This window comes from Hyla sarda, chromosome 5, assembly GCF_029499605.1.
Source record: "Hyla sarda isolate aHylSar1 chromosome 5, aHylSar1.hap1, whole genome shotgun sequence".
NCBI classification, from domain to species: Eukaryota; Metazoa; Chordata; class Amphibia; order Anura; family Hylidae; genus Hyla; species Hyla sarda.
The window spans coordinates 85,512,110-85,528,143 of NC_079193.1; the positions used below are offsets into that span (position 1 = coordinate 85,512,110).

Below are 16,034 nucleotides of genomic sequence, written 5' to 3' on the forward strand. Positions count from 1 at the left end.
CATGTACATAGAGCTTATGGTGGAACAGTTCCCTACGGAATGAGCGAAGGTGGCCTTTGTCATCAGTTTGTTAACTGGAAGGGCTCTGTCCTGGACAACTCCATTATGGGATCGCAGTGACCCTCTCACAGCCAGTCTTCAGGCTTTCCTGACATAATTCCGAAGTGTTTTCGAAGAACCTGCACAAGCTTCTTCCGCTGAAACGGCTTTGCTGAGCCTTTCTCATGGTAACTTCTCTGTGGGCAAGTACGCTATCTGATTTCGTACTCTAGCTTCAGAGTTATCCTGGAATAATAAATCTCTTTGCGCCACTTTCAAGACGAATCTCTAGCCATATTAAGGATGTCCTTGCTGCCCAGGAATTGCCATCTACCTTAAATGATCTTATTCAGCTGGCCTCCCGGATTGATATCCTTTTCTCTGAGCGACGTGAGGAACAACGTCAAGAAAGGGAGTCTGCACGACCTCTGCGCTTTCCTCGCCTGGCACCAGTCTTCCAGCATCCACTGCAACCTTCTACGTTGCCTCCCGCAGTGGAGGCTATGCAGGTGGGTCGGTCTCACCTGACTCTGCAGGAAAGAACTCGCCGAAGAGCAGAGAATCTATGTTTCTACGGCACCAGTGCAGATCATTTCCTCAAAGATTGTCCTATACGTCCACAATCACAGGGAAATGCTCGCACCTAGGGTTTGTGGGAGAAGCTTCCCTAGGTGTGAACACCACCTCTCCACACTTGAATTTGTCGGTCCAGCTTTCCCTACCCTCCAAAGAGATTATTTCTGTTCTTGCCTTCCTGGATTCTGCTTCCGCAGGAAATTTTATTGATGCCTCCTTAGTTCATAGGTATCATTTGCTGGTCTCTCGCCTGTTGAAGCCCTTGTACATCTTTACGGTTAATGGAGAAAATCTGGACTGTACTGTGCTATATCGCACAGAACCGTTATCTATGCAGGTTGGAGTCTTGCATAAGGAGAAATTGTTCTATGTGCTTCCTCACTGTACCAACTCCATGCCCCGAAGCTGGATTGGAAAACTGGAGAAGTTCTCTGTTGGGGACCTTATTGCCACAGTCAATACTCGTCCATCTAAGTCTAATGTCTCCTTCTACTCCTCTGCCCAAATTGCCTTCGTATCTGCTGGACTATGCTGATGTCTTCAGTGAGAAGCAAGCTGAAATATTGCCACCTCATCGTCCCTACTAGAGATGAGCGAACTTTTCAAAAATTCGATTTGGCCGATTCGCTGAATTTTCAGAAAAAGTTGGTTTCGATCTGAATTTTTTCGTGGTGAATCTATATTAAAAAAGGCTATTTCTAGCCTACATACAGCCTCTATAGGGGTATAGAACACTTTGCTGTGTTCTAAAACGCATATGGAGTGTGCTGGAGTAGTGAAATAATACTGTTATTCAGAATAATATGCAGATTACCGGCATCGCTTTTAGAATCACTGCCTCACAGCAGCACAATGACAGAGCCTGGTGGTGGCATCAGTGTCAGGAGACCATATAGTGACTGAATGACACAGCTTGGAGGTGTTGGCAGCATGAGGAGACCATATAGTGGTTGAATGGCACAGCGTGGAGGTGTTGGCAGCATGAGGACACCATTTAGTGGCTGAATGACACTGTGTGGACATGTTGGCAGCATTAGGAGACCATATAGTGGCTGAATGACACAGCGTGGAGGTGTTGGCAGCATGAGGACACCATAAAGTGGCTGAATGACTCAGTGTGGACATGTTGGCAGCATGAGAAGACCATATAGTGGCTGAATGACACAGTGTGGAGGTGTTGGCAGCATGAGGAGACCATATAGTTGCTGACTGGCACAGCGTGGAGGTGTTGGCAGCATGAGGACACCATATAGTGGCTGAATGACACAGTGTGGACATGTTGGCAGCATGAGAAGACCATATAGTGGCTGAATGACACAGCGTGGAGATGTTGGCAGTATGAGGAGACCATTTAGTGGATGAATGGCACAGCGTGGAGGTGTTGGCAGCATGAGGACACCATATAGTGGCTGAATGACACAGTGTGGACATGTTGGCAGCATGAGGAGACCATATAGTGGCTGAATGACACAGCGTGGAGGTGTTGGCAGCATGAGGAGACCATATAGTTGCTGACTGGCACAGCGTGGAGGTGTTGGCAGCATGAGGACACCAAATAGTGGCTGAATGACACAGTGTGGACATGTTGGCAGCATGAGGAGACCATATAGTGGCTGAATGACACAGCGTGGAGGTGTTGGCAGCACGAGGAGACCATATAGTGGATGAATGGCACAGCCCGGAGTTGCCAGCAGCATGAGTAGACAGTAGGCCTTCACAATCCCTAAGATTAAAAAATGAATTAAGAAATTTAAACCAAAGATTTTGGATAGCGGGTGCTACCTATGAGAACATTTTAATTTCCCAGACCCAGGCCCAGCATCAGTAAACCATAGACTGCCTGAATGACACAGTCTGGAGTTGGCTGATGCATGAGTACACACCAGGGCTTCACAATCCCTAAGAAAAAACACAACAATTTTAGAAATTTTTGAAGAACATTTTGGATAGCGGGTAATACCTATGAGAAAATTTGAAATTCCCAGACCCAGGCCCAGCAGCGGCATCAGTAAACCATATGTTGCCTGAATGACACAGCCTGGAGTTGGCTGATGCACAAGTACACAGCAGGGCTTCACAATCCCCCCCCCCCCCCCCCAAAAAAAAACAACACAATTTTTGAAATTTTTGAAAAAGATTTTGGATAGCAGATGCTACCTATGAGAAAATTTGAAATTCCCAGACCCCACAGCGGCATCAGTAAACCATATATAGCCAGTGAATACTATTGTTTGGACCAGTGCGGTGGATGTACCTATGCGGTATGCACTGATGAGGGCAGTAATATGCATAACTATACACAGAAAAAACTCTGTATTTTTGAAAAACACCAGCCGGTGAATACTATTGTTTGGACTTTGACAGTATGGAGCCCCAGGACAGATTAACAGGTAAAAAATGTTACAATACTTGGATGTACCTATGCGGTATGCACTGATGAGGGCAGTAATATGCGCAACTATACGCAGAAAAAACTCTGTATTTTTTAAAAACACCAGCCGGTGAATACTATTGTTTGGACTTTGACAGTATGGAGCACCTTGACAGATTAACAGGTAGTAAATGGTACAATACTTGGATGTACGTATGCGGTATGCACTGATGAGGGCAGTAATATGCGCAACTATACGCAGAAAAAACTCTGTATTTTTGAAAAACACCAGCCGGTGAATACTATTGTTTGGACTTTGACATTATGGAGCACCTTGACAGATTAACAGGTACTAAATGGTACAATACTTGGATGTACGTGTGCGGTATGCACTGTTGAGGGCAGTAATATGCGCAACTATACTACGCAGAAAAAACTCAGTATTCAGCGGCTGGTGTTTTACAAAAATACAGAGTTTTTTCTGCGTATAGTTGCGCATATTACTGCCCTCATCAGTGCATACCGCATACGTACATCCAAGTATTGTACCATTTAGTACCTGTTAATCTGTCAAGATGCTCCATACTGTCAAAGTCCAAACAATAGTATTCACCGGCTGGTGTTTTACAAAAATACAATTGTTTGGACTTTGACAGTATGGAGCCCCTTGACAGATTAACAGGTAAAAAAAGGTACAATACTTGGATGTACCTATGCGGTATGCACTGATGAGGGCAGTAATATGCGCAACTATACGCAGAAAAAACTCTGTATTTTTTTAAAACACCAGCCGGTGAATACTATTGTTTGGACTTTGACAGTATGGAGCCCCTTGACAGATTAACAGGTACTAAATGGCACAATACTTGGATGTACCTATGCGGTATGCACTGATGAGGGCAGTAATATGCGCAACTATATGCAGAAAAAAACCACCAGCAGGTGATTACTTTTGCCAGGAGTCAGGACTTTCCCTGTATCTAGACTTGTTACAGATACAGAATAGTAGACTGCTTTGATGTAGGCATGTGTTATGCACGTATGAGGGCAGACAAATGCACTACAGTCCACTGAAAAATAACGTATTTGTGAACAGCAGCAGGACCCAACAGTGCAGCACCACAATAAAAAAAAATACAGGGATTAAACCCTAAATTGCACTCTGTCACACAATTCTGAGCAGCAGATGATTTGTGGAGCCAAAAAATACTGAATTGCGCTGAAAAATGAGGTGGTAAGATGGTTGGTAAAGTTCAGGCAGCTTGTTGATCTGTATGAGGCAGCTGACAGCTATCTGCCACTCTCTGCTGCAATGCTCAATAATGTGAATAGGAGGTTTAGCTATCAATGATCCTTCTCAGTCTGAACAGCAAAGCACTCTGCACTCCTGTCTTTCCCCAATGCTGATGTGACTAGCAGTTGCAGTGTAACGCTGTGATATAAGCTAGTCAGACATGCAGTCCGGTTCTATCTATCATAGACGAAATGAAGAGAGGAAAGATGGCTGCTGATTATACAGGGCTTTGACATCACAGGGGTCAATGAATGCTGATAGGCTGCATCTCACATGTGATTCAGGGTCATCCCGCCTACCTTCATTCCTGCCGCTGTTTCCCGCCCTCCCATAATCCCCTGCCCCATGTACTCACACGTGGATCCCCATTTTAGGTCTCCAATAGCCTGGAACGCTGTAAAATGAAGTTTAATGAAGCGATTCGCACGATCGAATCGCGGCAATATTCGCATTCATTGTGAATCGAATATTTCATGAAATTTGCAACGAATTCTGGTTCGTCAGCTTCGATTCGCTTATCTCTAGTCCCTACGATTGTCCTGTTGACTTATTGCCCGGGACCACTCCTCCTTGGGGACGAATTTATCCTCTGTCTATTCTCGAAACTCAGGCCATGTGTAAACATATTCAAGAAAATCTTCAAAATGGCTTTATCAGGAAGTCATCTTCCCCGGAGCCAGATTCTTCTTTGTAGAGAAAAAAGACGGTTCTTTGCGACCCTGCATTGACTATCGCGGACTGAATAAAATCACCATCAGGAACTGCTACCCACTTTCCTTGATCTCTGAGTTATTTGATCGTCTGCATGGGGTGAGAATCTTCTCCAAACTTGACCTTCGAGGTGCCTATAACTTGATTCGCATAAGACAAGGTAACAAATGGAAGACTACATTAAATACTCAGGATGGACATTTTGAGTAACCTTGTGATGCCGTTTGGACTCTGCAATGCTCCAGCAGTCTTCTAGGAGTTCGTTAATGATATTTTTTGTGACCTCTTATACATCTGTGTCGTGGTCTATTTGGACGAAATTCTCATCTACTTGCCCAATGTTCAGAGTCATCATTCCCACATCCGCCAGGTCTTACAACTTCTCCGAGACAACCATGTTTACGCTAAACAGGAGATGTGTGTCTTTGAAAAATCCAGTCTTCCTTTTCTGGGTTACATTGTTACTAGTCAAGGTCTACAGATGGATCCAAACAAGTTGTCTGCTGTACTGCACTGGCCCCGACCTACCGGCTTAAAAGCTATTCAACTCTTTCTGGGTTTTGCCAATTACTATCAGCAATTTGGCTCCGATCCTGTCTAGACCCGACTCTGGCAAGCCTTTTCTTCTGGAGGTGGATGCTTCTTCAGTTGGAGCAGGTGCTGTCCTAACACAAAAGTCCTCTAAGGGAAGAATTGTAACCTGTGTTTTTTTTCTCTAAAACCTTCTCTCCCGTGGAGAAAAACTATACTATAGGAGACCGTGAACTATTGGCCTTGGAAGAATGGTGTCTTCTCTTGGAGGGTTCTGTACATCCTTTTACTAGAACTTGCTCTATCTTCAGACAGTCCAACGACTCAACCCACGGCAGGCCTGATGGTCTCTGTTCTTCTCCAGATTTGACTTCTACATCCACTTCCATGCTGCAGAGAAGAATTTACGAGCTGACGCTCTTTCCAGGTCTTCTGATGTGCATGACCAAGAATCTCCTCCTCAGCGTATTATTCCTCCTGAGCGTCTCATCTCTGCAGCACCAGCAAATCTTCAGCACCTGCCTCCAGAAAAGACTTAAGACATCTCCAAGTCAAACTGGATTTTTCCTCAGCCTACCACCCTCAATCCGATGGACAGGTTGAGAGGGTGAATCAGGTCTTAGGAGACTATCTTCGTAATTTCATTTCTGCTCGTCAAGACGACTGGGTCAATTTACTTCCTTGGGTAGAGTTCTCATACAACCATAAGGATTCTGAATCCACTGGAACTTTGCCTTTCTTCATAGTTTATCCTTCCTTTATCCTCTTCTTCCAGAGTTCCTGCGGTAGATGAGCAAGTGCAAAACTTCTCCACCATCTGGCAGAAGACACATTCCTCTCTTTTGCATGCTATGTCTCGTATGAAATCTCAAGTGGCCAAGAAAAGTTCTTCTCCCAAGTTCTCTCCTGGTGACACAGTATGGTTGTCAGCCAAATATATCCGCTTCAAAGTACCCAGTTATAAACTGCCTGCCTTGACCTTCTGCTAGTCTGACTTCGTCTCTGCCTCATCCTACTGTACTTTGCCTCGCCCAGCTACCTGTGTGGTCGAGTCGTATCGGGGGTAGCGACCTGGGTGTTGCCTGCCGCAACAAGCCCATCCTGCTCTGGTGAAGACCAGCGGCACCTTAGATTCCGCTCCCCGATACGGCCCATGTCATCAGCCATACAGGTCAGTGCATCCAAATCCAGCAGTGTTACATATATTTTTCTTGCTGGACCTACATATTTAACCTTTTCACTTTTTTCTTTTAAATATCCAACTGTGTGTCCCCCAAAAATGCAATGAGAAAATCATTGGAACCATCCACAACAAACAACAGTCGTGCAATATGGAAGAAGGACAACGCTTATGGTTACAGCCAACCAGACTCATGAGATACATGATACATGAGCTGCAGACAATCTGATTTATGGTGGTCATACAAGTAAGATAACAGGAGGTGGTACTAAAATAAGCAATATAATACCAGTGATTGGTAGATACATATCTCATATCTATGGCCAGCTTTAGAACAGCACTTCTCAAACTATAATGCTGGCCATACATTTCAAATAGCAATTGGCCAAATGACAGCTCTCTACCAAACTCCCCAAATACTTGCCTGTTGCATGTGTTTTAGATGGAGAGAGGGAGGTAAAGCTGTGCCAGACATCTTAGGTAACAGGTTATCTCTTCTGAGAAGAAAATTATCCCTCTCTCCCCTGATATCTGTCATAAGGAAAATGTCAGCAGGCAACTATAGACATTAAATGGTTTGCCAATCCTGCTGAAATTAACATGTTAGGCCAACATTAATCTAAAAGCTCTATTAGACATGATGATTATCGGCTGAATAGGCCAATGCTACCCTGTGTAATAGGGCCAGCGATCAGCCCACCTGCTGGTGCTCGAGCCATGAATAGGCTCTTTAAATAAATGCCAATTTACAAGATTGGTACTTGTTTACTGTGCTGGATTGGACCATCAGGTTTTGGTGCCCTTCAGTTGTTGGTGAGGTGTAGCTGGGAAGGCAGTTTTGACCAGAGTAACGCTACACAAGCCATTTTTTGTCTGCACAAATCTCTGTGTGGCACAGGTAGAATCACTATGTTTATTTGGTGGATTTTATTAAGAACTGACAAGTAAAAGTTACGTTTTAGGGCACCTTTGTCTGTAGGGACATCTTTTTTCTATACACTAATCGGAAAAGTAACTGTTACGCCTAGCGCTCCGGGTCCCCGCTCCTCCCCGGAGCGCTCACGGCGTCTTTCTCCCTGCAGCGCCCCGGTCAGTCCCGCTGACCGGGAGCGCTGCACTGTCATGGCCGTTGGGGATGCGATTCGCACAGCGGGACGCGCCCGCTCGCGAATCGCATCCCAGGTCACTTACCCGTCCCGGTCCCCTGCTGTCATGTGCTGGCGCGCGCGGCTCCGCTCTCTAGGGCGCGCGCGCGCCAGCTCTCTGAGACTTAAAGGGCCAGTGCACCAATGATTGGTGCCTGGCCCAATTAGCTTAATTGGCTTCCACCTGCTCCCTGCCTTTATCTGACCTCCTCCCATGCACTCCCTTGCCGGATCTTGTTGCCTTGTGCCAGTGAAAGCGTTTAGTGTGTCCAAAGCCTGTGTACCTGAACTTCTGCTACCCATCCTGACTACGAACCTTGCCGCCTGCCCCCGACCTTCTGCTACGTCTGACCTTGCCTCTGCCTAGTCCTTCTGTCCCACGCCTTCTCAGCAGTCAGCGAGGTAGAGCCGTTGCTAGTGGATACGACCTGGTTGCTACTGCCGCAGCAAGACCATCCCGCTTTGTGGCGGGCTCTGGTGAAAACCAGTAGCCTCTTAGAACCGGTCCCCTAGCACGGTCCACGCCAATCCCTCGCTGACACAGAGGATCCACTACCTGGAAGCCGAATCGTGACAGTAGATCCGGCCATGGATCCCGCTGAGGTGCCGCTGCCAAGTCTCGCTGATCTTCCCACGGTGGTCGCTCAGCAATCGCAGCAGATTGCCCAACAAGGACAGCAGCTGTCGCAGTTGACCGCCATGTTACAGCAACTTCTGCCTCTGCTACAGCAGCAACCATCTCCTCCGCCAGCTCCTGCACCTCCTCCGCAGCGAGTGGCCGCTCCTAACCTCCGCTTGTCCCTGCCGGACAAATTTGATGGGGACTCTAAACTCTGCCGTGGATTTTTGTCTCAGTGTTCCCTGCATATGGAGATGTTGTCGGACTTGTTTCCTTCAGAACGGTCTAAGGTGGCGTTCGTAGTAAGCCTTCTTTCAGGAAAGGCCTTGTCTTGGGCCACACCGCTCTGGGACCGCAATGATCCTGCCACAGCCACAGTCCAGGCCTTCTTCGCTGAACTCCGGAGTGTCTTCGAGGAGCCAGCCCGAGCTTCTTCTGCCCAGACTGCCCTGTTGAACCTGGTCCAGGGTAATTCTTCCGTTGGCGAGTACGCCATACAATTCCGTACTTTTGCTTCTGAACTATCCTGGAATAATGAAGCTCTCTGCGCGATCTTTAAAAAAGGCCTATCCAGTCGCATCAAGGATGTGCTGGCCGCACGAGAGATTCCTGCCAACCTCCAAGAACTCATCCATTTGGCTACCCGCATTGACATGCGTTTTTCTGAGCGACACCAAGAGCTCCGCCAGGAAAAAGACTTAGATCTCTGGGCACCTCTCCCACAGCATCCTTTGCAGTCTTCGCCTGGGCCTCCCGCCGAGGAGGCCATGCAAGTGGATCGGTCTCGCCTGACCCAGGAAGAGAGGAATCGCCGTAGAGAAGAAAATCTCTGTCTTTACTGTGCCAGTACCGAGCATTTCTTGGTGGATTGCCCTATCCGTCCTCCACGCCTGGGAAACGCACGCACGCACCCAGCTCACGTGGGTGTGGCGTCTCTTGGTTCCAAGTCTGCTCCTCCACGTCTCACGGTACCCGTGCGGATTTCTTCTTCAGCCAACTCCTCCCTCTCAGCCGTGGCCTGCTTGGACTCCGGTGCCTCTGGAAATTTTATTTTGGAGTCGTTTGTTAATAAATTCAGCATCCCGGTGACCCGTCTCGTCAAGCCGCTCTACATTTCCGCGGTCAACGGAGCCAGATTGGACTGCACCGTGCGTTACCGCACAGAGCCCCTCCTCATGTCTATTGGACCCCACCTTGAGAGGATTGAGTTCTTCATTCTCCCCAACTGTACCTCTGAGGTCCTCCTCGGTCTGCCTTGGCTCCGGCTTCATTCCCCCACCATTGATTGGACCACCGGGGAGATCAGGAACTGGGACTCTGCCTGCCACAGGAAGTGCCTCTCCCCCCCTCCCAGTCCCGTCAGGCAAGCCTCTGTGCCTCCCCATGGCCCCCGTCCTGGTGTCACACTGCCCCGTGCCAGGCCTCGCCCTCTGCCCTCCCTCCCCATTCCCACTCCTGCTGTACTGCCTGCCGTTGAGGAAACCCTCCATTCCTTCCCGGTGTCCTCATCCCAGGGGAGGCAGTTACCGGACAAAGAGAAGGGGAGACCTAAGGGGGGGGGTACTGTTACGCCTAGCGCTCCGGGTCCCCGCTCCTCCCCGGAGCGCTCACGGCGTCTTTCTCCCTGCAGCGCCCCGGTCAGTCCCGCTGACCGGGAGCGCTGCACTGTCATGGCCGTTGGGGATGCGATTCGCACAGCGGGACGCGCCCGCTCGCGAATCGCATCCCAGGTCACTTACCCGTCCCGGTCCCCTGCTGTCATGTGCTGGCGCGCGCGGCTCCGCTCTCTAGGGCGCGCGCGCGCCAGCTCTCTGAGACTTAAAGGGCCAGTGCACCAATGATTGGTGCCTGGCCCAATTAGCTTAATTGGCTTCCACCTGCTCCCTGCCTTTATCTGACCTCCTCCCATGCACTCCCTTGCCGGATCTTGTTGCCTTGTGCCAGTGAAAGCGTTTAGTGTGTCCAAAGCCTGTGTACCTGAACTTCTGCTACCCATCCTGACTACGAACCTTGCCGCCTGCCCCCGACCTTCTGCTACGTCTGACCTTGCCTCTGCCTAGTCCTTCTGTTCCACGCCTTCTCAGCAGTCAGCGAGGTAGAGCCGTTGCTAGTGGATACGACCTGGTTGCTACTGCCGCAGCAAGACCATCCCGCTTTGCGGCGGGCTCTGGTGAAAACCAGTAGCCTCTTAGAACCGGTCCACTAGCACGGTCCACGCCAATCCCTCGCTGACACAGAGGATCCACTACCTGGAAGCCGAATCGTGACAGTAACATTATCCAGGTATATATGAGACCTAACAACATAGACGTACATTTTATAGAGATTTGTACAAATCTCTAGTTTATCAAGGACTCCCTTTTTCTTCTTTTAATGCTATACTGATTATAGGTTACTGCTCAAGATAAATAACGAAAAATATATAATTTTGGCATAAACTTTAACTAATGGTGAGGCCTAGGCATTGCCATGTTGTGGTTGATGAGGCTCTTTGTAGTAAAAGGTTTTGAAGCCCTGGTTTAGATGTCAGACATACAATATTTATATTTAGTAATATAATAAAGAATAACAAAGGTTAAAGGGTGCAATCTATGGCATAAATGAAAAGGGTTAGGAGAGTAACTTTGATGATGGGCACCAAACAGAAAGCAGAACTTGAAAATGTTATTATTATTTTTTTTTTACATTTTCATAGACATTTTTAGTGCCTCGCAGTGGTTACATGCAGTAGCCTGTGCTGCTTCCTTTCTGCAGAACACAAGGCGAGCCTAAACACTCATGGTAACCTGTTTCTGCTTTCCTGTGTGGGCCCTGAAATCAGTCTTTTGTTTCCTGTCCACATGTCACACAAGGAAAAGAATGAAAAGGAACTTCCTGATCATGGTCTCCATGTCCACCCTTCTCCTGACAGCGGGAGAAGAGTGATGTATATGGCATGTACAGCTGAGAGGGCGACCCAGACTACATTTCCTTACAGGACACTGTTAAGATAGGGCCACCATGCTTTTGCTTTTGCAGAGGTGCTAAGTCCAGATAAGAAACACATCTTCGGCTGTCCGGTGTTGTGTAATCTGTCTGTATTATTTGGAGTACAATGCCCTTTAGTTCAGGAGTACATATTGTTTTTAGGAAAGCTTCAAATGCCTTGAATGACATATAGTAATTGTATTACCATATATTTGGACTATTCTTCATTTGATATAATTTACTTATAAGGCTGTTTAATCTAATACTATTGCACTGGGCCCTAATGGAGTTTACAGTGTAATTTTACTATCTCCTTCAGTTTTATTAGAATCAAATAATTTGCAAGCTGGTGAAGGTCAGGGAAAATAGCGGAAAAGCATCACTTGTGCACAAAAACAGACTATAGCAGCTATGTTCAGCCCTGACATTATTTTTATGAAGAAAAAACCTGCAAGGGTGGGTTCACATTACAGAACCTCCAGCTGGAATATTTAGAGGACAGAGCAAACATTGCCGTTTCCATAGATGGCAATGTATTCAATGTGGTTTTCCACCAAAAGTTCTTTGCCACTGTTATTCCGTCATGTGCACTGTGCAGTAGAATCCCATTGACAGCAAAGTAGAATTCTACGCAGCAATTTTGTAGTGTGAAGCCAGCCTCATGGATGTCAGGACAATGGGTGAAGAGGGAAGTAAACTGAAACCGCCTCCAAAAAGTTTGCTAATCCTAATACTAGATTGTCAGCAAAGTCTCCTCTATGCAGGGTCCTAAAATGTTTAGTAGAAGAGGAGTCTCAAAGGTGTAGGGCAGTGAAACATAATTTATCCCTATGGATAGGGGACAAGTTATAGATCGCGGGGTCGCGCGGGGGGGCGGGGGGCTGTCGTTAGGTGTGATTGGTCCAACCACTAAGACTCCCCACAATCTCCTGAACAGGGCCCTGGAAGTCTGCCGAAAGCAGCCGTTCTGTGCCTGGAGGAAGACGTGGCTGACACGCCCCCTCCATGTATCTCTATGGGATACATGGAAGGGGCATGTCAGCTGACGCTCCATAGGAGGGTCGGAGAGGAGCTTGCTCGCGGGAGATCGTTGGGATTCCCAGTGGTGACCGCATCCCCCCCCCGTGATCAGACATCTTCTCCCCCCAATTCATTGGATAGTGAAGCTTGTTCTCTGCTGACACCTCTGTCCATTTTAGAAACTGTCCGGATCAGTATAGGTTTGCTATGGGCATTCGCTCCTACTCTTGACAGTTCCTGACACGGACAGAGGTGGCAGCAGAGAGCATTGTGGTCAGACTAAAGAGAATAACTCAACTTCCTCTGTAGTATACAGTAGCTGATAAGTACTGGAAGGATTAAGATTTGTTAAATACAAGTAATCAAATCTGTTTAACTTTTAATCTAGTTAATTTAAGAAAAAATGTTTTCCCCCTTTAAGAGAACTTTATTTATTTAGTTAGCTATTGTGTGTAGACCTATTTATTTGTGCAATCTTTGACTCCACTGTTACAAAAATAAAAGCTGATGTGAACCTAACTTTAGTCTACTGTAGTATTTCCCAACCAGCGCACCTCTGGCTGTTACAAAACTACAACTCCCAGCATGCCCGGACAGCCTTTGGCTGTCCGTGCATGCTGGAAGTTGCAGTTTTGCAACAGCCGGAGGGGCGTTGGTTGGGAAACACTGGTCTAGTGACATACCTGAGGACTTTAAAATATAAATTCCACATATGCAGTACGATGCCAAGAAGTACATCCAAGACATTAGTCATTGTCCAAATTCGTCAAAATTTCCAGTGTTAGGAATATGGCGATCAATGCTATGGTATCATATTACAGTAAAATGCTGAAACCAAATCTCTATGCTTCCAGACTTCTGTCCCCCTCTCATTTCCATGCATCCATTGTAGTTGTTGGGCCTTTCTTTTCTCCGATTTGAATGTTTTTTTTTCTTTTGGCTATAATCATATGCAATGAAGATATGCATGGCCAACATTTAAACAGGCTGCGGATCAATTAGTGGTCTTAGGTTTATCTGATTTTTATCAAAGAAGACAGAACCGCGGGTCGATTGTCAGAGGCTGTGTCAAGTTGACCTTTTCACAAACGTCTACATTGCCAGTCCCCTGGGTTACTTGTTGTCCCCTGTCAGCCTCTGAATGGCAGAAGTCTGTTCTGTTCGAGCACAAAGTATACACAGATGTCTATATTACATTCTCATAGGTGTGACAGCGACTGCATGTTGTATCTAGAAACTGTCCTTTAGCGGTGACACTTCCTCAATGATGATAAGCTAATTTATGCAAGTAAATCTCCTTTGTGCAGAAATGAAAGCTAATTGAGTCATTACAAAGTAATTCAGGAAGGAATGCCTTGTATAAACCGGCTTACTTTAGAAATCCTCCTCGAGTGTGTTTGATGAATCCTAAATGGATCTAAGTAGCTGAGCTGCCACGCAACATCCAGAAGAGTCGAGCAACTTTTACAGACGTGAATACATAAAAAATAGACAAATTAAGGCTACGTTGTTGTCACCTGCTGGAGAACTGCTTGGAGATGCTTGGCTTATGGGGGCCTTCAGAGGCTTCGGTATCTCCGGGACACTCACGGGATTACTACTTTCCCCTGAAACACAAACACAAATTGTGTAAATCATTGTAACCGTGTGATAATCTCATTGTCGGACACCTACAATGCAAGTCAGTAAAATGTCGAAAATGTACAAGATAAACACAAAGTCATAATGGCCCATCATGAAAACAATGGCTGCACGTCGTTGGGTTATTGTTGGTGGAGTTGGAATCATTGCTTCATCTGCAGCGATCTATACAAAGGAGGGGAAGCGAGCGAGACAACAGGTAAAAAGTACCAACAGCTGCAATGCAAACATTTTCACAACAGCCTGCCAATATGACTTAATCTGTTACCCTCACAATGACAGATCGCTTGGCCTCCCCTGTCCCATCAATCTTTGGCTTTGCTCGTGAAATTGTCAGCGAGACTGACAACTTTCAAAAAATAGAAACCACAGAGTCCTTTCACGTGGCCTCAAGGAGGCAATGTCTCTGGTCACTTAGAATCAATAGGCTTGTAGATGATCGTGATAGCCCTACGGCACGTCAGCCACAGGTAGGCATTCAACACAGCCATGGATGAAATTTATGAGGAGTTATTTATAAGGATCTTTGTCATTTGTTACATATAATTATCGAGGCATTGTATAACACAGTGCTTTATACTATACAGTTATATTATACAGTTCTAAATAATATATAATGGAAAAAAATAATATATATGTATCAATATATATTTTTATATATATATATATATATATATATATATATATATATATATCTATAGGGGATGAGTATTTATCTCATGGAGAGATTACCACTCCTAGTATGACAGAGCTTCATAAGGCCATTTTGCACTCCGCGGGCATTCTGGGTAGCGGAATATGCAAAGCAGCTCATTACACCACCTTATTCAGGTAGTGTTCTCTGGTATCAGCTTAGCTCCTGTTAAGGAATATGAAAAGCTAAGGATTTATGCCAAGAAAGACTACTTCCCAAAAGGAAAGTTTCTACCCATCTGCAGACAGCTGTTTTGTGGTTTTTGCCACTCGTCAGTACAGAGCTGGGTGATCTGGCTTGGCTGGGGTAAGAGGCCTGAGAGCAGCTAAAGGGGATGAGTATTTATCTCAGGGAGCGATTACAGTTTTCATCATAGGTATACTTCAACTATGAGAGACTTAATGAGAAAAAAAAATCCATAAAATCACATTGAGGAAAAAATGAAAATGCAAAAACAGAAAAATCCTGCATCCTTAAAGGGGTACTCCGGTGCTTAGACATCTTATCCCCTATCTAAAGGATAGGGGATAAGATGCCTGATCGCGGCAGTCCCGCCGCTGGGGACCCCTGTGATCTTGCACGCGGCACTCCGTTTGCAATTAGTCCCCGGAGCGTGTTCGCTCCGGGTCTGATTATCGGCGACTACAGGGCGGGCGGCGTGTGACGTCACGCCTCCACCCCCGTGTGACATCACGCTCCGCCCATCAATGCAAGCCTACGGGAGGGGGCGTGATAGCTGTCACGCCCCCTCCCATAGACTTGCATTAAGGGGCAGAGCGTGACATCACACGGGGGCAGAGGCGTGACGTCACACGCCTCCTGCCCTGTAGTGGCCGGTAATCAGACCCGGAGCGGACACGCTCCGGGGACTGAATACAAATGGGGTGCCGCGTGCAAGATCACAGGGGTCCCCAGCGGCGGGACTCCCGTGTTCAGGCATCTTATCCCCTATCCTTTGGATAGGGGATAAGATGTCTAAGCATCGGAGTACCCCTTTAAGGGGTTAAAGGAGAAGTTTCATGCTCAATGACATAAATATCCCCTATTCCCGTGATCGTCTGTACGGAGCCCCGGCTTTCCCCCAAAGCAGCACATAACGACCCCCACCCGAAGCACAGGCCACCATGCCCCCTCCACATATCTCTATGGGAGAGCCGAAGATTGCCAAAAGGCTCTTCCGTAGAGGTATATGGAGGGGGTGTGACGGCCCCTGCTTTGGGCAGGGGTCATGACACACCGCTCTGGG

General features: G+C 46.9%; 1 protein-coding gene across 2 annotated transcripts in view; it reads right to left on the reverse strand.

The window, feature by feature from the left end:
• The window catches only part of SKAP2 (src kinase associated phosphoprotein 2), a 363,619-nt gene that overhangs the window by 63,811 nt on the left and 283,774 nt on the right, over positions 1–16,034 (reverse strand). For both annotated transcript variants that reach the window (XM_056519850.1, XM_056519849.1), the window contains exon 10: positions 13,971–14,060. In XM_056519850.1, coding sequence (XP_056375825.1) covers positions 13,971–14,060 — 90 coding nt within the window. The remainder of the gene's footprint in view (positions 1–13,970; positions 14,061–16,034) is intronic.